This window comes from Bubalus kerabau, chromosome 5 (genome assembly GCF_029407905.1).
Source record: "Bubalus kerabau isolate K-KA32 ecotype Philippines breed swamp buffalo chromosome 5, PCC_UOA_SB_1v2, whole genome shotgun sequence".
In the NCBI taxonomy this organism is placed as follows: Eukaryota; Metazoa; Chordata; class Mammalia; order Artiodactyla; family Bovidae; genus Bubalus; species Bubalus kerabau.
The window spans coordinates 25,665,357-25,692,936 of NC_073628.1; the positions used below are offsets into that span (position 1 = coordinate 25,665,357).

A 27,580-nucleotide genomic window follows, 5' to 3' on the forward strand; every position below is an offset into this window, starting at 1 on the left:
AATATATATATGACTACAACTGTATAAGTACACATATGTAGATAGGTATATGGATGATATATAGTTGAAATAATTATAAACAGGGAGTCAGAAACTTTTGCTTCAATTTAGTCACTAATGACAGAGAAGGTGGAGAAATAACAGAATGTTGATAGTGATTATCATTTGGGTGGTAGGATTAATTTGTAATTTCTAGTCACTTTAGTTTTTACATTTTTCCTGTTTTATTCAAACCTATTTATTTACATGAGGAAAAAAGTCATTTTGATGAACCAGGAATCTGGAATTCAAATTCAGTCTTTGATTTAATGACAGAAAATCTGAAATCATTATTCAAGAATCTGGTCATAAAGAACAGATACACTGACCTAAGACTAGAGGATCTGTGAAAATACCTATTAGTACATATGTAGATATCACCTGGCTTCGGAAATGTAACCAAATTTCTTAATCTCACACTCAAGTATACAACACTCATCACAATATAGATGAAAAAGTTATGGAAATAAATGCAACAAATTGAATAAACTAGATTTTTTTTTAATTGGAGACTACTCTGTGTAAACTGATAAGAAGTTCCTGGAAGAAGTAAGCATTTAAGCTATCTCTGATGACACAGAGGCAGAATTAATAGCACAAAGTTAAAACCCTTCCATTAACATCCTAGCTCTCAGTAACCTTTTATCTCTGTGAACTGCAGAAGTATCTTAATGTCCCACTGCCTTAATATATTCCTCTGCAAATTGGGATAATAATATCTACTCTATATGATAATTATCATAATAACATCTGTCGGTATTTATAAAGTGGACAAAATAGTGTCTATAAACGATTTTGTTGAATAAAAATTTATGTAAATACTACATGCTAATGACAAAGAATTCATTCAACCTACTTGTCCCAAATCGCACTTAGCAGTCATACCAACTCTAAGAGCCTAGTCGCCCCTGATGAATAAAGGGCAAATTTATGAGAACAGGTACTGAAAGAAAAGCTTACACTCCTCAGGTATGTACTCCTCGGATTAGTGCTTTTCTCAGAGCCAACTTCACATCCTTGTTTCTCAAGCTGTATATCAAAGGATTTAAGGATGGGGTAACAATATTATTGAACAACGGAATCACAGATTCCAACCAAGAACTGGAGGCAGGCCGGAGATAAATGAGGACCACGGGTCCATAGAAGAGCAGGACAGAAGTCAGGTGGGCACTGCAGGTGGAGAAGGCTCTGTGCCTGCCTTCTGAGGAGCTGATTCTCAATATAGAGATAATGATGCGAGTGTAAGAAGTGAGGACAAGAAGGAAACACAGGAGTGCCACAACACCTACGTTGGTGAAACTCACTGTCTGAGCTAGAGAGGTGTCTGCACAGGCCAGGGGCAGCACCACCGAGATGTCACAGAAGAAATTGCCCACCTCCTTGGGGCCACAGTAGGGTAACTTAAACACAAGAAATGTGAGGACAGACGCATGCACACTGCTCCCCATCCAGGTGCTCAGAGTCAAGATGGCGCACACCCTGGGGTTCATGATGGCTGTGTACCGCAAGGGGTGACAGATGGCGGCAAAGCGGTCATAGGCCATCACAGTATACAGGAAACACTCCGTGCAGCCCAGGAAGTGATAAAAGAAGAGCTGGCAGGCGCAGCCCTGGTAAGAGATGGTCGGGCTTTGTCCCAGAAGGTAGAGCATCATTTTGGGGGAACTCACGGAAGGGAAAAAGATGTCAAACACTGACAGGTTGCCCAGGAAGAAATACATGGGGGTGTGGAGGTTGGAGGAAGTGAGGGTGGCCAGGAGAATGAGCAGGTTCCCCACAAGCGTGAGCAGGTAGAAGGTGAAGAAGAAGACAAAGAGCGCATGTTCCAGCCCCTGTGTGTGAGGGATTCCCGTGAGGAGGAACTCGGTTACTGGAGTGTGATTCCTCATCTTCACATCTAGTCACACCTGGAAGGTCAGACAGCGGTCTCACTGAGATGAGCTTTCCCCAAAACACTAATACCCCGCACAGGATCCATGGAAAAGGGATAATATCTATATATGGTACATTAAAAACCTCTAGATAGGAGTCCGTCCAGTTTTCACTAATTAATGTACAATGTCACTTTTCATCTGTGTCCTCAGAAGGATAATAGATAACACAAGAGGCAGATTAGAGCAGAGGGCAGAGGATAAATCATACCCTTGGATTTATCTGAGTTTAAATGCACACTCAGTGATTTTGGACAATTTTTTAAAGTCTCCAAATCTCCTCGCTATCTGGTTAATAGTTGAATAATATATGATTCTTATGAGGAATAATGCTTTAATGTATATAAAACCCCTAACATAATGACTGCAGCTACCCACCCTCATTAGAAAATTCACTCAGGGTACTAATATTCTGATTTCAATGCTCCTTTACTCCACATAGCACTGGGCTTTAGCTGACCTGTGCCTACAGCACTTTGGAATCACCTGTTGATTAAAATTATTCACAAAAATGCTTTCTCCATCATCAGCTAGAACAACAGACAACTAAGAACCATCTAGTGGAAATAGAGTGAAACAGTATGGAAATGATAATATTTAATACAGGAAAAAGCAACAGGCACTTAGCAATAATAAAAATAGCTATCTTACTTCAATGTAACATTTAATCTCAGTAGGAATTATGTCTGCAATATGACAATATATGCCATCCCGATGAAGGTTTTTAAGATTCAGCATCATTAACTAGGGAATATCTTAAGACAATCCATGGAGTCAACTAAGTCAGTTTTAGCCCAAACTCCAATAGAGCCAATTCGCATCTTCTCTCACCTGCCCATGATGTTTTTAACCCATTAGATGAGGAGAGAGCATTCTAGAAAGAAGGAACCTACAGATGTAAGGGAAAGACGACTTGGTTAGAATCCAGGCTCCACATCCACCCTCCTGCTTTCTTTCTTTTAGATGTTGTGAAACAGAAGGCCAGGCTCTGATACCAGGGAAGATGAATGCACCTCTTGGTCAGACTCAGCCAGTCAGAACTTAAAATCTAGACCAACAGTGCCTGTGTCCCTGAGAAAAGAAGCATCAGTTCCCTGATGAGAGATGTTTGGGGTGTGCCTTTGGGACCCACTCTCTCCCCATGTGGGGCAGCTGTACAACAGAGAGCAATTAATCAGAGACTTTCCCCTCCTTCATTCTTTCTCCCCAGTGTCTCCACCTTATTAATTTTAAAACAAAAAATGTATTATGCAAAAAACTTATTTTCAGTTTTCAAATCCTTTTGATTAACAATAACTCCTGGACTTTCCTGATGGTACAGTGGATAAGAATCTGCCTGTCAATGCAGTAGACACTGGTTCGATTCCTGGTCTGGGAAGTTTCCACATGCCACAGGGCAACTAAAGCCAGCACTCTGGAGCCCTCAAGTCACTACTACTGAAGCCCATGCACCTAGAGCCTGGGCTCCACAACAAGAGAAACAACAGAGTAGCCCCCACTCTCTACAACTAGAGAAAGCCTATGTGCAGCAACAAGACCCAGTGCAATCAAAAATAAATTTAAAAAAATAAAAAAACACTCCGAGTTTCCAAAGTAGGGAGCATGAGCTTGATCCCTGGTCAGGAACCAGGATCCCACACACTGCATAGCCAAAAAAAAAAAAAACAGTAACTCTTGGGCATATTTTTCCTGTAGTGGGGAGCCATCCTTTAAGTTAGATATTTTAAATTGCCCAGTGATTCTGTGCTTGGAAGAGCTGGGTTTAAAGAAACAGCTAGGATTAGCGAAGTAACCACTTGCAGAAATGAGGCAGCCAATCCCATTTGTTATTAACAAAGCTGCTTTTTTTTTTTTTTTCATAATTAGCTGTATAGTCCTCCAACATCAGTTTTTCATCTTCCTGAATTAACATCCTTTTCTAAAAATCCATTTGTTTATTTTTTCATTTCTTTATTCTTGTTAAAGATCACTACTTGTGTTTCTCTCAGCATGCTTTAACTACTGTAACTTGATTCAACTTAACATTTTAGGAATCAGTCTGCTGATTGCTGTGTAGAGAAAGAATCAGAGCAGAAAAAGATAAAATTAGGTAGGGCTGTGAGCACGTTATTTTTACTGGCTGCTCAATGAAACAAGCATGCGGAAGAGGTAGTACATACATACATGGACTATACTCAGCCACAGAAAACAATGAAATTGGGTCACTTGTAGTGTTGTGGATGAACCTGTGCTGGGCTAAGTAGTTTCAGTCATATCTGATTCTTGGCAACCCCATGAACTGTAGCCTGCCAGGTTCCTCTGTCCATGGGATTTCCCAGGCAAGAGTACTGGAGTGGGTTGCCATTTCCTTCTCCAGGGGATCTTCCTGACCCAGAGATCGAACCCATGTCTCTTATGTCTCCTGCATTGGCAGGCAGGTTCTTTACCGCTAGTGCCACCTGGAAAGCCCTAGAGTCTGGCATGCTGAGTGAAGTAAGCCAAAAAGAGAAAAACAAATATCATATATTAATGCATATATATGAAATCTAGAAAAATGGTCCTGTTGAACTTCTTTGCAGGGCAGGAATAGAGACGCAGGTCTAGAGAACAGTCTTGCAGACATGGGTTGGGGTCGGTAGGAAAGGGAGGACAAACTGGGAGATTAGGACTGACGTATACACACTACCGTGTGTCAAACAGATAGCAAGTAGGAAAGTGCTGTACAGCACAGGGAGCTCAGTTCAGTGTTCTGTGATGACCTGGAGGGGTAGGATGGGAGTGGGACGGAGCCTCAAGAGAGAGTGGATATATATATGTGGTTCATTTTGTTATAAAGCAGAAACTCACACAACATTTTAAAGCAACTATATGCCAATAAACTTTTCTAATAGAAAACTTGTTATAGCTAAAATCACTTTGGGATAATACAAAATGCACTAAAATGGTTTAAGGATTTACAGCTTTCTAATCATCATTGTCTTTTTTTTCATGCTAATGAATTCAGAAGAGTCTTCTTTCTCCATGGTTTTGAAATTATCATTACATTTTACTGTGAATCTCCTATTTTTTTTTTAACCAAACTCTTCAAGACCCCTTTATTTTATTCTGGCATCAACCCTATGAGTAGATATTATTTTCTTTTTAAAGATAAAATAACACTCAAAAAGTTTAAATAATTGCCAAAGTTAACTCCAAAAGTCAATCACAAAACTTTGATTTGAATGTCAGTCTGCCTGCATTTAAAGCTTTTGGTCACTTCTAACAAAGTGGAATAAATGATTTGAATCTTAATTTAAAAAGTAAATATGTTATAGTCATATATTACTACTCATTATCTTATTCATTAGCTTTGTTTTCAAAATAAAGATGTTAAGTCAGATAATCATAAAACCTTAAAGCTTTTTGGCTAGCATTGATTTTTTTAGTATTTTAACAAGTTTATTTAGATATAATCTGTATGCCATAAAATACCTATTTTATGTGTACAACTCAATGAGAATATATTTACAAAGAATATGTATTTATAAAATTGTACAACTATAATCACAATCTAATTTTAAAATATTTCCCTCATACTAAAAGAAAAAAATGTCCGTTTACAATCATTTCCATCCCTACTCCAAGCTCTGCTGCTGCTGCTGCTTCTAAGTCGCTTCAGTCGTGTCCAACTCTGTGCGACCCCATAGACGCAGCCCACCAGGCTCCCCCGTCCCTGGGATTCTCCAGGCAAGAACACTGGAGTGGGTTGCCATTTCCTTCTCCACTCCAAGCTCTAGGCAACCATTAATCTACTTTAGCCCTTTGGGGATATTTTTTACAAATGGAGTCATGAAATGTGTGTTCTTTTTTGTCTGTATATGAAAAATAGAACAGCAAATAATATTCAGAAAGCAAGATGTAAGGATAACTATAATTATATAGAATTTATGATTCTTCAATACTTTTTATAAGCCAGTAACCATTCAGCTCTAGATTCAGACTGTCTGGGAGTAAAAACTTCTCTGGCCTTAGTTGCTTCACCTATGAAAGGAGGATATGTATGTCTATGTATCTATGTCTTAGGATTTTGTGAGTTAAATTAGTCAACACATGTAAAGCATATCATATACATTGGACTATTTTAAGTGTTAGCTCTTATTCTAGGTGTTTGAGTGGATAAATCTAAATAGATAAGCAACCTAAAACTCATTTGATTAAAGATTAAAATTTAAATGTTGAAAGATTCAAAAACAAGTAAGTTATATTGTTAGTGGTTCAATTTTAACTAATTACAGATCTATTAGATTTTCAGGAAATGCACCAAACCTATTATGAATAGAGAATGCTGGCTCAGAGAGACTTTCCTCTGCCAATTTACAGAAATCCAGTCTCCCATTTTATAAGAATAGATTAATGGCCAACTTCTCACTTGAGACATATGAGTAGAATTTTAATGCCAAATTTTCTCTGATGGCCAAAAGCATAAAGCTTCAAATGGGATTGTTTTGTACTGAGAAGACATGATTAAAGCCATAGAAGTTATAAACCAAGTTTAAACTTAAATTTACCAAACTGTGCAATTGTACTTTAAAATTTCATACCTTGTTGACCTAGTTTTATTAAATGGCCAGAGAGAGATTGTAAGATAGAGTAAGGCATATATTTTGGGAAAAAAGTAAGGAAGCCAGTCTGTGTTCTCCAGAACCTTGCTTCTTTATGGTAATCAATCAAAACACAGTTCCAACAAGAACAGACTGTGTAAAGCAGAAAAGATACACTGTTTTGGCAAATTAAAACAGAGAAAGGCTGAGTTAATTTGAAAAGCTTCCATGAAGCGGTACATCGTGGCTCAGCCCACCAATCCCCGACCACATGTTTTAGGACTCCCAAGAGATGTCACATAGCATCTTCACCCAGCTTACTATTTCAGCAGCAATCCTGTTGTACAAGTAGTGTATCTGAAGCAACTCCTCAAAGAATTTCAGAAAGGAACTGCCACCATACCTTATGCCCCAGAACATGGACCACTTGAGTTAATACTTTCCTCAGAGCCAGCTTCACATCCTTGTTTCTCAAGGTGTAAATCAAAGGATTAAGGGAAGGGGTGACAATATTATTTAACACTTGGATAACAGAATCTAGCCAGCGGCTGGAAGCAGGCCGAAGATAGACGAGCATCACAGGCCCATAGAACAAGATGATTGAAATCAGGTGGGCACTGCAGGTTGAAAAAGCTCGGCACCTGCCTTCGGAGGATCTGATTTTGAAAATGGAAGGGACAATGCAACCATAGGAAGTAAGAATAAGGATAAGGCATGTAAGAGTCACAAAATCCACGTTAGTGAAGCTTACCATCTGAGCTAGAGAGGTGTCCACACAGGCCAGGGGTAGCACCACTGGGATGTCACAGAAGAAATTGTCCGCCTCATTGGGGCCACAGTAGGGTGACTTAAAGACAAGAAACGTGAGGATACTTCCAAGTAGACAGCCACCCAGCCAAGAGCCCACTGTAAAGATGGGACACACGCTGGGTTCATGATAACCATGTATCACAAAGGGTGACAAATAGCCACAAAGCAGTCATAGGCCATCACAGTGTACAGGAAACACTCGGTACCACCCAGAAAGTGGTAAAAGAAGAGCTGGGAGGCACAGCCCTGGTAAGAGATGGTCCGGCTTTGCCCCAGTAGGTAGAGCATCATTTTGGGGGAACTCACTGAAGGGAAAAATACATCACACACTGACAGGTTGCCCAGGAAGAAATACATGGGGGTGTGGAGGTTGGAAGAAACCAGAATGGTGAGGAAGATGAGCAGGTTTCCCAGTAAAGTGAAGAGATAGAACATCAAAAACAGGGCAAATAGCAATTTCTTCAGCCCTCCAGTGTTAGGAATTCCCAACAATATGAACTCTGACATGGAAGTGTAGTTCTGCATGTCTGTGCACCAGGCAGTCCTGGAAAAGCAAAGCATTCATGATATAAGACCACAGATAACTGAGAAAATATCTTCCTAGTAGAGTTATTTCTCAAGCAGTGACTGTGAGCAAAGAAAGGTCAAAGAGGAAAAGGAAACCAGTAATAAATCCAGACATGCAACTAAGTAACGTGTTGCATTTGGCCTCAGTATTTTTCATGTGCAAAACTACATAGAATACTTTATCTCTATAGTTGGCAAGGCTGTGGTCCTAGTGTGATTAGATTGACTAGTTTTCTGTGAGTATGGTTTCAGTGTGTTTGCCCTCTGATGCCCTCTTGCAACACTTACCGTCTTACTTGGGTTTCTCTTACCTTGGGCGTGGGGTATCTCTTCATGGCTGCTCCAAAAAAGCACAGCCATTGCTCCTTACCGTTGACGAGGGGTATCTCCTCACCGCCGCCCTTCCTGACCTTCCACGTGGGATAGCTCCTCTAGGCCCTCCTGAGCCCGCAGAGCCAGGGCTCCTTGGACATGGGGTTGGTCCTCCCGCCTGCCGCCCCTAGCCTCGGGCTTAGGGGCGTGGGGTATCTCCTCCTGGCCGCCGCCCCTGACCTTGGATGCGGGTTAACTCCACTCGTCGCCGCCCCTGACGTTGGACGCTGGGTATCTCCTCTCGACCATCCCCCCGACCTCGGACTCGGGATAGCTCCTCTCGGCTGTTCCTGTGCCTTCGCAGTCTGGTACTCTCGGCCACTTCCCCTGACCTCGGTCGTGAGGTAACTCCTCGTGGCCGCCGCCCTTCGGGCATGGGGTCCTCCCGGCTTCTGCCCCTGACCTCGGACGTGGGGTGGCTCCTCTCACCTGCGCTTAGCGCACCGGTAGCAGCCGCCTGCGCTTAGTGTGCCGGTGGCAGCCGCCTTGTCTAACTCAATGAAACTAAGCCATGCCCGTGGGGCAACCCAAGATGGGTGGGTCATGGTGAAGAGATGTGACAGAATGTGGTCCACTGGAGAAGGGAATGGCAAACCACTTCAGTATTCTTGCCTTGAGAACCCCATGAACAGTATGAAAAGGCAAAAGGATACTGAAAGAGAAACTCCCCAGGTCAGTAGGTGCCCAATATGCTACTGGAGATCAGTGGAGAAATAACTCCAGAAAGAATGAAGGCATGGAGCCAAAGCAAAAAGAATACCCAGCTGTGGCTGTGACTAGTGATAGAAGCAAGGTCCGATGCTATAAAGAGCAGTATTGCATAGGAACCTGGAATGTCAGGTCCATGAATCAAGGCAAATTGGAAGTGGTCAAATAAGAGATGGCAAAAGTGAATGTCGACATTCTAGGAATCAGCGAACTGAAATGGACTGGAATGGGTGAATTTAACTCAGATGGCCATTATATCTACTACTGTGGGCAGGAATCCCTCAGAAGAAATGGAGTAGCCATCATGGTCAACAAAAGAGTCCGAAATGCAGTACTTGGATGCAATCTCAAAAATGACAGAATGATCTCTGTTCATTTCCAAGGCAAACCATTCAGTATCACAGTAATCCAAGTCTATGCCCCAACCAGTAACGCTGAAGAAGCTGAAGTTGAACTGTTCTATGAAGACCTACAAGACCTTTTAGAACTAACACCCAAAAAGGATGTCCTTTTCATTATAGGGGACTGGAATGCAAAAGTAGGAAGTCAAGAAACACATGGAGTAACAGGCAAATTTGGCCTTGGAATACGGAATGAAGCAGGGCAAAGACTAATAGAGTTTTGCCAAGAAAATGCACTGGTCATAACAAACACCCTCTTCCAACAACACAAGAGAAGACTCTACACATGGACATCACCAGATGGTCAACACTGAAATCAGATTGATTATATTCTTTGCAGCCAAAGATGGAGAAGCTCTATACAGTCAGCAAAAACAAGACCAGGAGCTGACTGTGGCTCAGACCATGAACTCCTTATTGCCAAATTCAGACTGAAATTGAAGAAAGTAGGGAAAACCACTAGACCATTCAGGTATGACCTAAATCCAATCCCTTATGATTATACAGTGGAAGTGAGAAATAGATTTAAGGGCCTAGATCTGATAGATAGAGTGCCTGATGAACTATGGAATGAGGTTCGTGACATTGTACAGGAGACAGGGATCAAGACCATCCCCATGGGAAAGAAATGCAAAAAAGCAAAATGGCTGTCTGGGGAGGCCTTACAGATAGCTGTGAAAAGAAGAGAAGTGAAAAGCAAAGGAGAAAAGGAAAGATATAAACACCTGAATGCAGAGTTCCAAAGAATAGCAAGAAGAGATAAGAAAGCTTTCTTCAGCGATCAATGTAAATAAATAGAGGAAAACAACAGAATGGGAAAGACTAGGGATCTCTTCGAGAAAATCAGAGATACCAAAGGAATATTTCATGCCAAGATGGGCTCAAAAAAGGACAGAAATGGTATGGACCTAACAGGAGAAGATATTAAGAAGAGGTGGCAAGAATACACAGAACTGTACAAAAAAGATCTTCACGACCCAGATAATCATGATGATGTGATCACTGACCTAGAGCCAGACATCCTGGAATGTGAAGTCAAGTGGGCCTTAGAAAGCATCACTACAAACAAAGCTAGTGGAGGTGATAGAATTCCAGTTGAGCTATTCCAAATCCTGAAAGATGATGCTGTGAAAGTGCTGCACTCAATATGCCAGCAAATTTGGAAAACTCAGCAGTGGACACAGAATTGGAAAAGGTCAGTTTTCATTCCAATCCCAAAGAAAGGCAATACCAAAGAATGTTCAAACTACTGCACAATTGCACTCATCTCACATGCTAGTAAAGTAATGCTCAAAATTCTCCAAGCCAGGCTTCAGCAATATGTGAACCATGAACTTCCTCATGTTCAAGCTGGTTTTAGAAAAGGCAGAGGAACCAGAGATCAAATTGCCAACATCCAGTGGATCATGGAATAAGCAAGAGAGTTCTAGAAAAGCATCTATTTCTGCTTTATTGACTATACCAAAGCCTTTGACTGTGTGGATCACAATAAACTGTGGAAGATTCTGAAAGAGAAGGGAATACCAGACCACCTGATCTGCCTCTTGAGAAATTTGTATGCAGGTCAGGAAGCAACACTTAGAACTGGACATGGAACAACAGACTGGTTCCAAATAGGAAAAGGAGTACGTCAAGGTTGTATATTGTCACCGTGCTTATTTAACTTCTCTGCAGAGTACATCATGAGAAACGCTGGGCTGGAAGAAACACAAGCTGGAATCAAGATTGCTGGGAGAAATATCAATCACCTCAGATATGCAGATGACACCACCCTTACGGCAGAAAGTGAAGAGGAACTCAAAAGCCTCTTGATGAAAGTGAAAGTGGAGAGTGAAAAAGTTGGCTTAAAGCTCAACATTCAGAAAATGAAGATCATGGCATCCAGTCCCATCACTTCATGGGAAATAGATGGGGAAACAGTGGAAACAGTGTCAGACTTTATTTTTGGGGGCTCCATAATCACTGCAGATGGTGACTGCAGCCATGAAATTAAAAGACGCTTACTCCTTGGAAGGAAAGTTATGACCAACCTAGATAGCACATTCAAAAGCAGAGACATTACTTTGCCAACAAAGGTCTGTCTAGTCAAGGCTATGGTTTTTCCTGTGGTCATGTATGGATGTGAGAGTTGGACTGTGAAGAAAGCTGAGTGTCGAAGAATTGATGCTTTTGAACTGTGGTGTTAGAAGACTCTTGAGAGTCCCTTGGACTGCAAGGAGATCCAACCAGTCCATTCTGAAGGAGATCAGCCCTGGGTGTCCTTTGGAAGGAATGATGCTAAAGCTGAAACTCCAGTACTTTGGCCACCTCATGCGAAGAGTTGACTCATTGGAAAAGACTCTGATGCTGGGAGGGATTGAGGGCAAGAGGAGAAGGGGATGACCGAGGGTGAGATGGCTGGATGGCATCACTGACTCGATGGACGTGAGTCTGAGTCAACTCCAGGAGTTGGTGATGGACAGGGAGGCCTGGCGTGCTGTGATTCATGGGGTCGCAAAGAGTCGGACATGACTGAGAGACTGATCTGATCTGATAGTGGGCAAACTCGGAGTAATCAACTCTTATTATAGGTTTTAGATAGTCTCTCCCAATCCAGTTTATCATCACACAAACTGGTATATTACAGAAGCATCTTCTCCAAGGAAATTTGGCATCAGGTGGTAAACTTGTTTTGTATTATAAGCCAAATCATAATTAGTTGCTAAATAGACCAACTGGGCTTCTCTGGTGGCTCAGCTGGTAAAGAATTTGCCTGCAAATCAGGAGGTCCTGGTTTGATTCCTGGGTTGGGACGATCTCCTGGAGAAGGGATAGGCTACCCACTCCAGTATTCGTGGGCTTCCCCAGGTGGCTCACCTGGTAAAAAATCAGCCTGTAATGTTGGAGACTTGGATTTGATCCCTGGGCTGGGAAGATCCCCTGAAGATGTGCATGGCAACCAACTCCAGTATTCTTGCCTAGAGAATCCCAAGGAAAGAGGATCTTGGTGGGCTATAGTCCATGGGGTCGCAGAGTCAGACACAACTGAGCAACTAAGCACAGCAAAGCAATAGATCAACTATCCAAGTATATGCATATAAAAATGTGAACCTAAACAGAAATGATATTCACTTACCTATTTATTATTACTTTCAGCAATAGTGTTTTCCATTGTTTAGCGTTTACATTCAAGAAAAGATATACAATTCATATTTATAACATACACACACACACACACACACACACAGGAATTACACTGAGTCTAGAAGAAAGCCTCATGTAAGTAACAGAAATAATTATTGCATCCCACCAGAAATATATCCCTCCTCGGGAAGACTTCATTTCTATACCACAGATCTCATACATGTAAGTTTCAATGGCATTATTATTTTTTAACTTCATTAATTAATGTCAGTCAGATAAACCTAAAGATCCTCAATTATTTCTTCTGAAGGCCCAATATCTTCTTTTTTTTCCTTTGAATCAAATTTTATGTCAGCCCTCCACATGTTGTCACTTGGATATAACTGATTTTTCTTTGCCTGTGATCAATATTTGCTCATAGGAAATTAACTGATAGATCTATTAATACTAATTTATAAATTGCTAATCTCTTACCATTTCCTACATTGTTTCAATTTTATAAGAAAAAAGCCATACAGGCAAAAAAGCTTACAGCCACACAGGAAAAAAAGCTCAATAAGTAGAATTTATGGCAAAGAATGAAAAAGTGGAGAAAATAGGAGCTCTTCAGAATAATCTTGAAATCAATCTATAGAGCCAGGGCCCTGTATAAAGCTTGTCCTGTACAAAATGTTTGAGTAGATTGTGATTCTGGCAAAAATACAAACAGGAAAGCAAAAAAACTCCTTTCCAGCCCAAAATATACTTTACACATTGAGTTTAAGCCTCATCAATCAATTTAATCTCACAAACATTAATTTTCTATCCATCTGCTAGAAATATAAAGATGAATAAACTAAAGTGTTATCCCCTAAAGAACTTACCCTAATAGAAAACTGGTTTCTAACTCTGACCCTGACTTTATCATTTTCTATCTCTGGGCCATAAGAAACTTACTTAACCTATCTGAGCCTCAACTCTTACAGAAGAACAGTGGATAATCATATTGTCTGCCTCATAAAGTCTTTGTGAAGATTGAATGAGATAACAAAAATAAAATTCCTTGCCCAGTGCTTGGCACTTGGTAGTAAATGTCCAATATTAGAGACTAACCTCATGCATACAAGACAATGGTAATGTAGTTAAAACAAAAGCATTGAGGGTGTGATGAAGATATAATTAGAAATGGACTTGGAAAGGGATCTGCAAGATTTGAAAAAAAGTAGAGTAAAGATAGTCAACTGATCTTTGGTAAAAGAGCAAAGGCAATGCAATGAGAAAAATAGTCTTAAAACTAACAATTCCGGAACAGGACATCTCTCTCTCTCTCTCTCTCTCTCTCTCTCTCTCACACACACACACACACACACATACACACACATACACACACACACACACACACACACACAAAATGTATCTAGACATAGACCTTACACCCTCCACAAAAATTAACTCCAAATGAATAACAAACCTGAATGTGAAATGCAAAACTACTGAACTCATAGATGATAATTTAGGAGAAAATCGAAACGATCTTGGATATGGCAATGAGTTTTTAGATATAGCACCAAAGGCACAATTCATAAGAGAAATAACTGATACACTGAACTTCATTAAAATTAAAAAAAAAAAAACTTGTTTTGCCAAAGACACAGCTAAGAGAATGAGAAGATAAGCTACAGAATGAGAGAAAATATTTTGTAAAAGACAACATCTGACAGACAACTAATGTTATGAAGAATTCTTAAAAATTCAGTAATAAGAAAACCAACAACTCAATTAAAAATTAGCCCAAAGACCTTAATAGATATCTCACCAAAGAAGATAATTATATAGCTGGAAAATAAGGACATAAAAGGATGTTCCACATTATGTAATCAGGGAAATACAAATTAAAACAAATAGATAACACTGCAAACCTAGAATGCCCAAAATCTAAAACACTCACAATACCAAATACTAGTGAGAATGTGAAGTAACAGGAACTCTCATTTCTGGTAGACATGCGAAATGGCGCAGTCACTTTGTAAGACAGTTTGGCAGTTTCTTATGAATCTCAATATATTCTTACCATGATCTAGCAGCCATGGTCCTTGATATTTAAGCAAAGGAGTTGAAAACGTATATTAACACAAAAGTCTGCACATTGATGTTTATATAAACTTTATTCACAATTGCCAAAACTTGGAAGCAGCCAAGATGTCCTTCAGTAGGTGAATGGATAAATTATGGTACATCCAGACAATGGAACATCATTAAATGCTATAAAGAAATAAGCCATTAACCTATGCAAAGACATGGAGGAATAATAAGGCTGTAATACTAAGTGAAAGAAGTCTTTCTGAAAGAGCTACAACCTTTATCATTCCAACCATATGACATTCTGGAGACAGTAAAAAGATTACTGGTTGACGGGGGATGGATAGGTGGAGCACAAAGGACTTTTAGGTCAATGAAAATACATTGTATGGAATGGTAGGTAGATGCTATTACATATTTGTTCAAATCCATTGAATGGACAAAACTGAAAGTGGACCCCAAAGTAAACTATGGATTTCAGGTAATTATGATGTATCAGGGTACATTTATCATTTATAACAAGTGCACCCTCTGATGGGGATGTTTGAAGATGGGACAGGCTGTACATGTGTACGGGCCTACGGTATATGAGAAATCTGTACTGTAAACCAAAAACTCATCTAAAAAAATAAAGCTTTTTTAAAAATATCAAAGAAAAACACACAGGTCAGGAAAAATGTTCTTTCCATCAGACCTTCAGCAGAGGATTATGTAAATATCTGGCAGAATTAAAAGATATTTTGTAGGCTAGAAGTGCATAAATTCTCCATTTACCTGAACTTTTTTTGTTTCTAGCTCAACAGTCAAATTCACAAAGGTGTTTGTTCCAAACATGTGATCAGCAAAAGTGTAGATTTCACAAATTACCTTAGATTCAATTTCAAAGTTCTCTTTCCTCCTCTGCAGTTAGCACTCAATGCCTTATCTCCATCCAAACCTATTCTCAGGAAAGAATCTGACATACCAGGAAAAAAATTTTCTAAGAACAGATATTAACAGAAGATTTTCAAGCAGAAAATTTTACCCTTAGGGAAACAGAAGAAGGAATTGTTTTGCTGCAAAGGAGACTAAACTAGATATTTTCTTCCAACTCTGAATTCTAAAATTTTATATTATTAGCATTTTATAAATTCTGTGACTTTCGCTATCACCACATTCAAAGAAATTTGCATTTTAACCTTAAGGGTTCAATGACAATGAAAGTACATACGCATGCTAAAGGAAGTTCTCATATTGATAAGAAGAGTAGATTGATATTGATTAAAAGAGTAGATGTTAAGAGTGGGGATAGTTTTTATTTTTTATACTAACTACAAAAGGAAATTCATAAACAAAGAATCTATCTGCTTCAATCTCATCCACCTTACTCATACAAACCATTCTCCTACTGTATGAGCACACTTATCTTTAGGTCTCCCCTGCTTCATGTCCTTCTCAGTGCTGACTTCCTAATGAATCACAGGACTCAGCAACATATAAGAATTTTCATAACTTCCATAATTCTCCTTCTTCAGTTGTTTGAACAGGGAAAATGATCAGGACAAATAGAGTTAAAAGCAAGACAGAGAGAGAGAAAAGGAAGAAGCAGAACAAGAGTTGAATAGAAGGAGGTAAAGTTTTAGACAAACACCAGCTAATGGAAAACACACCTAACATGGGCAGAGTGATTTTTGTCAAGTTTTTAGGCAAGAATATATTTCTAAAGCCAAAAGTCCGTATTGACGTAAGATGCCATGACATAGAGACAAGGTTCAGCACCTTGTGCTCTTGAGCCCAAGACACAAAGTTTCCACACTCAGCCCTGTCATGTAGTCTGGTCCTGAAACGCTAGATTTATGATATTTTCAAACTGGAGAGTTTCTATTAAGACACTATCCCCTGTGGCCCACTCTTAGACTTAAGAATCGTGAATCACCAAAGGGAGTAATTAGAGGTCCTCCTGTCTATGTTAACACCCGTTTCCCATTACACACCTCATTATTTCATAATATATTATAGATTCATTGTAAATGTAGCATTACAACTTTATTAACTATCTGGCAAATATTCAAGAGTGAGAAAAATACCAGTATCTTTCCTTGACCTTATTTAATATGCTCTTTCCAATCGCTATAAACACAGTTATATTTTTAACTACTTACAATCATACCCTATATGTAGTTTTGCATAATTCCTTTTTAATATTAACTTTTTGATTAATAATTTTTCTTATATTTGTCAAAATAAGCACATATAGGTAGGTAGACAGATGTGTGTGTGTGTTAGTTGCTCAATCATGTCCAACTCTTTGTGACCCCATGGACTGTAGCCCACCTGGCTCCTCTGTCAATGAGATTCTCCAGGCAAGAACATTGGAATGGGTTGCCATTTCCTTCTTCAGGGGATCTTCCTAAGGATCAAAGGATCAAACCTTGGTCTCCTGCATTACAGGTGGATTCTTTACCAACTGAGCCACCAGAAAAGCCTGAGATAAAGCTTGAGAGCCCCACGTAAGAAATGATTGCCCAGGGCTGGATTGGTCACTTTCTATATTGTGGTCTGTATATTAGGAAGTTTGAAAAACTCTCAGAGGGTTTTTAGTAGCCTTGTATTTGAGTGTATTATTGGAAAGAGGGCATGTGAAGAGATAACACCAACTATCATGGGGAGGGTGGCTGGAGGAGCTCAAATACATTGAGAAAAACAAATAAGGAAGGTCCTTGGACTGTAGAAGTTTGAGATACTTGGTCAGGAAAAAAGGAGAAAAGATGGTAACTAAGTCAGAGAAATGCTACTGGGAATATATGTGGATTAATATCCTCCTTTAGCCTAACCAGATGACATTAGAATAGAATTTTTTTGCATTTAAGTTTCTGTACCTGAAATTACCCTGAGAACTAGACTTGGATTCTAATAATCAGGAAAAGCCTCCACACAAGTGTCTCCTGGGAACACCAAGAAGATCAGAACCAACAAAGGAGAGTAACAGTATGAGAATGAGAACAGTAGAACCCCAGTCTTTGGGATCAGAACCTGTTTTTACAAATTAGGCATAATCTATAAACAATATAATATATAGTACACCATGGTTTTAGGGGAAAAAATGGTTCCCATTTTTCTGTGAAGTAATTGCTCTGGATTTTTTCCTCAAAACTTTCTATTCAGATATCCTGCCTCAATAATTGCATATTTACATGTCTCTTTAAAAAAAAAAAAGGCTTATTTTTTTTTAAGTGTTATAAAGTCATTGTAAAATTAGGTAACAGAAGCACAGGGGCTTCCCTGGTGGCTCAGACAATATAGAATATGCCTGCAATGCAGGAGACCAGGTTCGACCCCTGGGTCAGCAAGATCCCCTGGAGAAGGGAATGACAACGCATTCCAGTATTCTTGCCTCGAGAATCTCATGGACAGAGGAGCCTGGCGTGCTGCAGCCCATGGGGTCGCAAAGAGTCAGACGCAACTGAGCAACTGAACTGAACTGACTGAACTGCAGATGGAGTTATAAGAAAAAGGGGAGAACTAGCAAACTCAAACGGAGAAGGCAATGGCACCTCACTCCAGTACTCTTGCCTGGAAAGTCCTGTGGACAGAGGAGCCTGGTGGGCTGCAGTCCATGGAGTCGCAAAGAGTCGGACACGACTGAGTGACTTCACTTTCACTTTTCATTTTCATGCATTGGAGAAGGAAATGGCAACCCACTCCAGTGTTCTTGCCTGGAGAATCCCAGGGACCGTGGAGCCTGGTGGGCTGCCGTCTATGGGGTCTCACCGAGTCGGACACGACAAGCGACTTAGCAGCAGCAGCAAACTCAAAAATCACAGGATATGTGAAAACTAAATAAGCAGCCTAATTTTTAAACTGTGCTAAAAGACATAAAGCACAAAATTTACTGTCAACCATTTTCAGTGTACAGTTCAGTAGTGCTAAGTATATTCATGCTGTTGTGCAACCAAAGTTTGCAGCTTTTTCATCTTACAAAAGGAAACTTTGCATCCATTAAACTATTTTCCCTTTCCCCACTCCTGGCAACCCTGGCAAGGTAGAATGGTGATTCTACCTTCTTTTTCTATATTTTGACAACTCTATAAACCTCATATACTTCAATCATACAGAAATCACATAGTATCTGTCTTATTTTGTGACTGCTTATTTCACTTAACATAATCTCTTCAAGTTTCTTCCATCTAGTAGCGTATGTCAATTTTCTTCCTTGTAAAGATGGGAGTACTATTGCCTGTATGTATGTACCACATTTTGATTATCTATTCATCATTAATGGACACCTGAATTGCTTCCACCTCCTGCCTATTGTGAATAATGCCATGATGAGGAGCATGCTACAAATATCTATTTAAGACCCTTTTGGACATAATTCAGAAGGATAATTGCTAAATCACAGGCAATTTTATTTTTAAATTTTTTGAGGAACCAGCATACTGCTTTCCATAGTGGCTGCACCACTTTATATCCCCACCAATAATGAACAATGGTTCCAGCTTCTTCACATTTCTTATCTTTTCCTCTTTTTTTTTTTCTCAGTAAGAGCTATTCTAATGGGTGTGAGGTGATTTCTCATGAATTTGATTTGAATTTCTCTAGCGGTAGAGATTAAGCATCTTTTCATATGCTTATTGGCCATTTGTGTGTCTTTTTTGGAGAAATGTCTGTTTAAGTCCTTGATCTCCTTTTTGATCAAGATATTTGTTTATTGTTACTGTTGATGGAGTACAATATTAAAAAGCAGTGTGTGCATGTGTGTGTACACATTATTTAAATAAAATTTTATATTGGGTGCTGTACTAAAACTTCACATATAGGAAAGATTTAAACAGCTTTGATTTTTTTTCAGTGCTAAGTAGTAATTATTAGAAGGAGGCAAGTGGTTGGAGTTCATTCATATTCAGCTTTCATACGTCTTCAACTTTAATGAGAATATATATTTAAATTAGTGAATGTGATTTTTACCTATCCTAATTATTTCACTCATGTTTCTGTTTTATGTAAATGAATAGGTAATTACATTTAATTTGAAAGTCTAAGCAGTATCCATTTATTCATGCAACAAACTCACCCACAGTTCCTAGTAGATCACTGGGCCACGTCCTGTGGGTATAACAGTGAATAAGACAAACATGATGGAATTTCCATTGCATAGAAAAAAAATCTATAAGTATCTGTCCATAATCTATATCCAGGCTTTATCAGATATCATAGCATGTGGGGTTTCCACCAATATCCAGCATTAATAGGACATCAAACTATAGTAGAATTGCTTAAATGCAGCATATTGTCTAGGATACATTCCCAAAGCATAAGAATTTTTATTGTGATGTTTACTGGTCATGTTAGGAAGGGCCTTGGAACTCTCACACTGCACATCAAACCATTGTCTACATTTAAATGGGCTTCATTTTGTCCTTTTTGTCTCATGCCTTTTGTAAAGGCAACAGTGTATTTAATTCAGGGTTGTATTTTTTGTTTTGTTTTTAATGGTTTCAGGTAGAATGGAAACTTTGGGGAATAAAAATGGAATACAAAATAACTACAAATTAATAAATGTCATAAAAGCTAAGGGCAGTAAATATTGCTCTCTCTTTCCCCCTGATTTCTGGAGAAAACTGAGAAATAATGACCAACTTGAGTATCACTGGAAGCCAACTTGGAAAATGTCTTGGTGGGAGAACAGGATAAACCTGGTCATCGAACCCAGTAATCAGGACATCTCTTCAAACAACACTGAACAGGAAGGCTCTCCCAACCCTTTCACAATAAAGAGTAATCTGGGATGTTGTCTGTATGGTAGAGTAGGGAAAAAATGACAATAGGAGTTAAGAGGGCTTGGGCTAGACCTGGCTTTACTGTAATTAAATGTATTATGAATGGCAAGATACTTATTTCTAGATCTCAATGCCACCATGTACAGAGGGATACAATGAGTCATGGCACAGAATTAATGGAGATAATAATAAAGTCAACATATAAACATGACCTATGTCCATGCATATTTTACTAGTTATTTATTGAATGCTCTCTGGGTATCATGAGCTCTGGAAAGAGGTAGTGAGTTTGAATAAATTGCCAAGCAGGTCCTTCAGGGTAGTCATGTGGTAGCGGGATTAAGAGTAAGAACTATTTAATTAACAAGATCTGAATGTGAGGTCTGATTTGCCACTTAATGTGCAAACTTGGCTCCATTATTTGAAGCTTCTAATCCTCAAAGTTCTTTTTCTTTGAAATTGAAATTCCTTTATGGGGGTGATATGAAGATTACATGAGATGGTATCTATGGAATATTCATCACAGATCATGCTCTAGCAATTACGATTAATACTACTGTTAGCAACATGGACAAACTGAAATGCATATAGGGAGAACCGAGGAATGATTGCATTCTAAGTGAAGTAAGAAAAACTAATTTGGCACAGAGATGGCTATTGAAGGATAACTTTTGGATTGCCATAGATCTTCAGTATTTTCAATCAGGCAAAATTTGCTGTCTATTATAAGAAATCTGTCTCAAGCTTCTTGCAATTTCCCTTGGATTCCTTCCCCAGGATTAGTGCACTGAGAATAGCATGAATTATGAAGTTACTTATGGGGCCTCAGGGTTTATAATTATGCACAAAAATAGAAAATCTTATTAGGCAAACAATGCTTTAGAGAAAGCATTTTCCCTTGATATTATTTGATTATTTATCTAATTACTCATTTGATTGAGTAGGTGGGTGATAGTAAGAGTCAATACATTTTAAAATCCATTATAAAACCCTTAATTTAGTGCAGAACAGTAAATACTACATTGTGGAAAATCATTTTTAGGGAACTTTTCACTTCTTTGTTCCTTAAGGAATAGATTAATGAGTTCAGCATGGGTGAGACAGTATTATTTAATAGTTGCACCGTGGCATCTAGCAAGGGGTTGGGTGTGGGCTGCAGATAGACAATGATTACAGGTCCAAAGGCACAGAGAATGGCAGTGAGGTGGGCACTGCAGGTAGAGAAAGTTTTCTGCCTGCCCTCTGCCAAGCGGATCCTCAAAATGGCAATCCCAATGCGTGTGTAGGAGGCACAAATACTCAACCAAAGCATTAAAGCCAGAAAGCCAACACTAGTGGAAGCTACACCCTGGGCAAAGGAGCTGTCAGCACAAGCCAGGGGTAAGACAGCAGGAATGTCACAGAAGAAGTGGTCCACCCGATTGGGGCCACAGTAGGGTAGCTGAAAGGTAAAAGATGTCAGGATAGTGGCCTGAAGACAACCCACCAACCAGGCTGCCAAGACCAAACCAACACAGACTCCAGGTCTCATGATGAGCATATATCTCAGTGGGTGACAGATGGCAACAAAGCGATCATAAGCCATCACAGAATAGAGGCAGCCTTCCATAGAACCCAGGAAATGATAGAAGAAGAGCTGAACAGCACATCCCTTATAAGAAATGGCTCGGTTCTGGCCAGAAAAATAGACTAGCATCTTGGGACAGAGAACAGAGGGGAACAGCATGTCCAAAATCGAGAGGAGTCCCAAGAAGAAGTACATGGGAGTGTGAAGGGTCGAGGAGGAGACAATTGCTAGAAGGATGAGCAAATTTCCGAGCAGGGTCAAAGGGTAAATGAACGAGAAGATGCCAAGGAGCACAGTCTCCAGTCCTTGTGTCTGAGGTATGCCCAATAGGATGAACTCATTCAGCTCAGTGCGGTTCCTCATGTTCCTGGGAGGAAAGTCTAGGGGAGACAAAAGACAGGAAAGCATGACTGTGGAGGCTGATTGTGACAGACGCAATACCGATACATTCATCATCACTGATCTTTGTTTACATATAAACATGAGGTTGAAATTAAGAATCAGAAATTCTGGGAATAATATTTAGGGGCTAGTAAAGCGGATGTGTGCCTTCGTATCTCAAGATATCACATTCTTTTATGAATAGGGATTCAAAGCAATATGAAGCTTTAGCAAAGTAAAATACTGGATGTACTATGAGAACATAGGCATCAATACTGAGCAGATGAGCATAGTTTGAATTAAGTCCACAACCAACTATACAACAACAAAAATGTCCCAAATTTAAGATCAACCTGAAAACATGTGGAAGCCTGACCCTCCTGACTCTATTACAAAGCTACAGTTGCTCAAATATGTGTTCAAACACCCTAAATATTCATCAAAGATCAATTTGGGCACCCACATCTCTGTTGAGAAGAATGGACTGTGATACAGTTTAAGGAGTAGTAAGATTTGGGTATATGATATCATTCTAACTGAATATATTTCTTAGTCTGAGCATGGAGTCTCAAAGAGTCGGACACAACTGAGTGACTGAACTGAACTGAAGGTTATCTGCCTGAAAAGAAATTAACAGTGACAAATTTGATTATTATTCTGGTGTTTGGTTTGTTTAGAGATTAGTAGATGTTTAGAGACTATGTAGGTGATAGGTTTTAGTGAAGTTATCATATATAAAGATGAATTTTTGGAACACTTGATGCTTGCTAACTACTGAAATTTTGAAATCCAAAGTATTTCAATTCTGCAGACTTTTCTGTGTCTTCTGATTATTTTAAATTCTAATTTTAATTTTATTGTGGTAATAAAACTTCACATGAGATCTACTCTCTAAACAGATTTTTAAGTGTACAAGGTAATATTAACTATGAACATAATGTTTTACAGCATTTGTGAAACTTTCTACCTATTCATTAGCAATTTCTCATTTCCTGTTGTGCCCTAACCCTGGTAGCCATCATTCTGTGTTTTGTTTTTAAGAGTATAATTGTTTTAGTTTAAAGGAAAAACTCATTATGTCGAGAACATGAAAGGGCCAGTAGAGAGTGCTGTGGTTAGCTGTCTGCTACAATGGTTGAGCTCCTGAATTTCTCAAGAAGAGATGCCACGATACTAAGCATAAAATAGATAACTAATGAAAACCTACCGTATAGCACAGGGAACTCTACTCAATGCTCCTTGGTGACCTAAATGGGAAATAAATCCAAAATAAAAGAGGCGACTTATGTATATGTATAGCTAATTAACTTTCCTGCAGTGTAGAAACTAACACAATATTGTAAAGCAACGATACTCCAATAAATTAACTTTAAAAAAGAAGAGAGATGTCTTTTTCACTTACACTTTTTACCATTATAATTTGCTTTTTTTGAGATGCAAAATATATTTTAAAATGTCCAATTATAATGGTTTGAATTTCTAATTATAATTCCTGGTCAACTTCTCTGATCTTCTTTTCTTTTTTTTTAATTTTATTTTATTTTTAAACTTTACATAATTGTATTAGTTTTGCCAAATATCAAAATGAATCCGCCACAGGTATACATGTGTTTAATATTATTAATAGTTATTGATTGATAATTTTATCTTCTAAAAAACCTGAAAAATGGTAAGATAATGCTCTCCATGTACTCAAGTTGTTTATAATCTTGGAATCTCAATTTCTCATCTTTGTATAGCAGAAAGTATTCCCTGCACCAGTAGTCTCAACCTTCAATCAGTTAAATATTTTATTCCAAGCAGGACACTTTTGAGAGTCAAAGAAAGCATTATTAATAACTAAGACAGGATAAGAGGGGTAAAATAGGAACATGTCTGTTCAACCATTAAATAGTCTCTCTTCCCTCATGTGTGTCCTACAGATCTTTATTTTGACATGTTCTGATATAACTGTCCCTTGAGGATATGGCATATTCTTATAATTGTGCTGAATAAACAGAGGGTACCCACTGAATATTTTTTTCTGATTAACTGAGATAATATTTACCTCCCAGAATTGCTGTAAAGATTAAATGTGATGATGCTCAGGAAAGATTTTGATACACAGTAAGATACTGTATAATGGTTCATTATAATTGTATTTTCTATAGAGATATCCATGCTAAAGAATTTGGGAAGGAGTTACCTGTGTGAAGATCGTTGTTAGTATCAAGCCTGAATGAAGTCACCAGGAGAGACAGGGTAAATTATGGATAAAGAAGGAACGAGAGACCAAACTTTGAGAGATACTACATTTTAGGAAAAGGAGAAGAAAAGGGAGCCATTTAATAAGAAATATATACATTCATCATATGATTTGGAAAAGGTCAGGAGAATGTCTTTTGCATACTATTTATCATGAAAATTATTATTTTCTCCATGTCTTAGAATTTTCTCCGTTGTCAGGGAGAATATGCAACTAATTTTTATTCTTAAGCAAGTGTGTGGTTCTTTAAAAGTGACAGATGCTGAATTAATGATTAAGGAACAACAAAAGAAACAATAGATGAATGTATTTCTGCATGCTATTTTGTGGGGTGAATGGAGGAAAGGACTCTAGTCATTGCACAAAATAAGAAGGAAGCTTTTGGTCATGATTGCTTCCAACAATGGAATCCATAGCAGAGTAAAAGTTAAAATTAAAATTAAAGTTAAAATTAAAGAAGATGGGAAAATGCTCTGGACAGTTACATGGCTCAGTTAAGGAAAACAAATGTTGTTTTTCCTACCTTTAAGTTCAGTTTCTTCTATAGACTTGTGGGACTCACCATTCTGAACATCTCTCTTCCCTGGGTGCAACAGAAATGGATTTGGGCTTCCTAAGTGTAGACCCCCAAATGGTCTTTTCCATTCAGGATTACACAGAGAGAGGATAGTATATGTCTGATGGCTCACCCATCATCTAGGGTGATTTCTTCAGAGTTAGCAGAAGTAAGATCTCCTACATTTGTAGGGTTTTAAATGATCTCTTACTCCCTCTGGAGCCCCATCCATGATACATCCCAGGACTCAGGGAGCAGGAACCCTTGAGCACAGGGAGCAATCAAATGCTGGATGTTGAGAGAGCTCGTGACTGAGAAAAGACTACACGGTAATCAAGACAATCTTCAAGCAATTAGGAATCAAGGAAGTTGTGGATCCCCTGTGGCCACCCTAATTTTCTACTCTGGTTAGACTTTCAAGAACCCTTTTTGTTCTTCATAGACCTCACAGATTTGACTTCCTTCTCTGTCATTTTTTGAGTCTCTACCTATTCCCTTACTTTTTATGGTTGTAGAAGCAGCAGCAGTAGAAGAAATTGTAACATAGTGAAAAGATCATTCACCTTGGAAGTTTCTGGTGTGAAGAACAAGTCTGTTTCTCGTTAGTTGTAAGTCCTTGAGCAAGCCAGTGCTCTTCTCTGAACCATAATATAGTCCTTCATAAATTGGAGTTATTTCATAGGGAAAATGTAGAGTAAATGAGATAACACGTGTAAACTTCCTGGCACATGCTACTTAATTATTTGTATTGAAATTGGATGGAACATAGACTTGTATTCATTGTTAGAATCTTTTTAAGTTCTTTTACCCCTTCTCTTCTTAATTTGAGTTTTTTCATTGTTTTGTTTTTTTCAGTTTAGTCAGTTTGTTTCATTTCTTTTATCAACTAGTAATTATAGTTTGGGGCTTCCCTGGTGGCTCAGACAGTAAAGAATCTGCCTGCCATGCAGGAGATCTGGGTCTGATTCCTGGATTGGGAAGATCCCCTGGAGAAGGGAATGGCTACCCACTCCAGTATTCTTGCCTGGAGAGTTCCATGGATGGAGGAGCCTGATGGGCTACAGTCCATGGGGTCGCAAAGAGTTCAACACTACTGAACAACTAACACTTTCATTATAACGATAGTGAAAGAGATGGTGAGAAACCAAACCAAAATGAAACAAAACAAAATAAAATAATAGGTATAGAGTTACAAAAAAAAAAGGAATATCAGAATATTTTTCATAATAATGGATTGTTTCCTATGGAATCTAAACAAGATTTTCCAGGTTCTCAGGATTCAACAAGCCAATCCAAGAAAGGGAAAATGGAACTAACATTTAAAGAGAGTCCACTTGTGAAAAGGTCTTTTAAAATCTTATTTTATTTACTTCTTACAACATCCACACAGGGTAGTTATTTTTAGTCCACTTTATAAATGATGACATGGTCATCAAAGAGAGTAATTTTTCCCGATTATACAATGTTGAGTAGAAGAGGTAGGAATTGAGCCACAATTTTTTTTAATCTAAAGCTCACAGACTTAATTCTGGGGACAGACCCAAGTTGATACTAAAACATCAGAATCTGGTTCCTAGTTTTCTCTCCAAGTTTGACCCTCTGGATCAGCAAGGTATACCTTTCCTAGTCCTCAGAGAGTAAGACCCTTGAGCTTTACCCTGCCCATCTCCTTTCACATCTCTTTATGACTCTGTTTTGAAGAACAGCATGGCTTCCCCGGTGGCACTAGTGGTAAGGAATTGACCTACCAATGCAAGAGATGTGAGAGACATGGGTTCGATTGCTGGGTCGGGAAGATCCCCTGGAGAAGGGCACTTTCCCACTCCAGTATTCTTGCCTAGAAAATTCCATGCACAAAGAAGCCTGGCAGGCTATAGTCCATGGGGTAGCAAAAAAATCAACACGACTGAACATGCACACACACACACACACACACACACACAGTAGACAACAGACTTAGTGACTAAACAGCAACAACATAATAGATAACGATCAAAAGGCCTAACAGTATACAGAAATTGGGATACATATGTATTTATTCTTGGGGCTTCCCAGCTGGCACTGGTGGTAAGGAACCCACCTGCTAATAATGCAGGAGACAGAAGAGAAGCTGGTTAGATCCCTCGGTAAGGAAGATCTCCTGGAGGAAAGCATGGCAACCCACTCCAGTATCCTTGCCTGGAGAATCCCATGGACAGAAGAGCCTGGCCGGCTACAGTTCATAGGGTCACAAAGGTTGGACACAACTAAAGCCACTTAGCATGCACGCATGTGTATTTATTCTGAATTAACATCTTGGGCACTTATTTACTTATAGGTTTTCAAATTTTAAAAACACATAAAGGGCAGGAAGAGAAATAATGATGGCAGAGTAGGATGACTTGGAGCTCACAACCCCCACAAACACACCAAAAATACAGAACAACTCTCACTGAAAACTAACTGGAAACTGTCATGAGGATTTCTGTACAATGAAGGATATAAGAAAGGTATACACTTAAAAA

At 39.0% G+C, this 27,580-nt stretch overlaps 2 protein-coding genes and 1 pseudogene across 2 annotated transcripts; all 3 read right to left on the minus strand.

The window, feature by feature from the left end:
- Positions 1-1,004: 1,004 nt before the first annotated feature.
- LOC129653793 (putative olfactory receptor 10D4) lies at positions 1,005-1,928 on the minus strand. Its single transcript, XM_055583480.1, has one exon. It carries the CDS (start codon positions 1,926-1,928, stop codon positions 1,005-1,007), a length of 924 nt encoding a protein of 307 aa, XP_055439455.1.
- Positions 1,929-6,899: 4,971 nt separating this feature from the next.
- On the minus strand, positions 6,900-7,864 carry LOC129654198 (olfactory receptor 149-like; annotated as a pseudogene).
- Positions 7,865-21,324: 13,460 nt separating this feature from the next.
- Positions 21,325-22,257, minus strand: LOC129654199 (olfactory receptor 148-like). The gene has a single exon (XM_055583734.1). It carries the CDS (start codon positions 22,255-22,257, stop codon positions 21,325-21,327), a length of 933 nt encoding a protein of 310 aa, XP_055439709.1.
- Between the last annotated feature and the right edge of the window lie 5,323 nt (positions 22,258-27,580).

What these genes read in the sequence shown, in the direction of transcription:
- LOC129653793 (XM_055583480.1), bottom strand. Translation starts at nt 1,928, where the DNA reads ATGAGGAATCACACTCCAGTAACCGAGTTCCTCCTCACGGGAATCCCT.
- LOC129654199 (XM_055583734.1), bottom strand. Translation starts at nt 22,257, where the DNA reads ATGAGGAACCGCACTGAGCTGAATGAGTTCATCCTATTGGGCATACCT.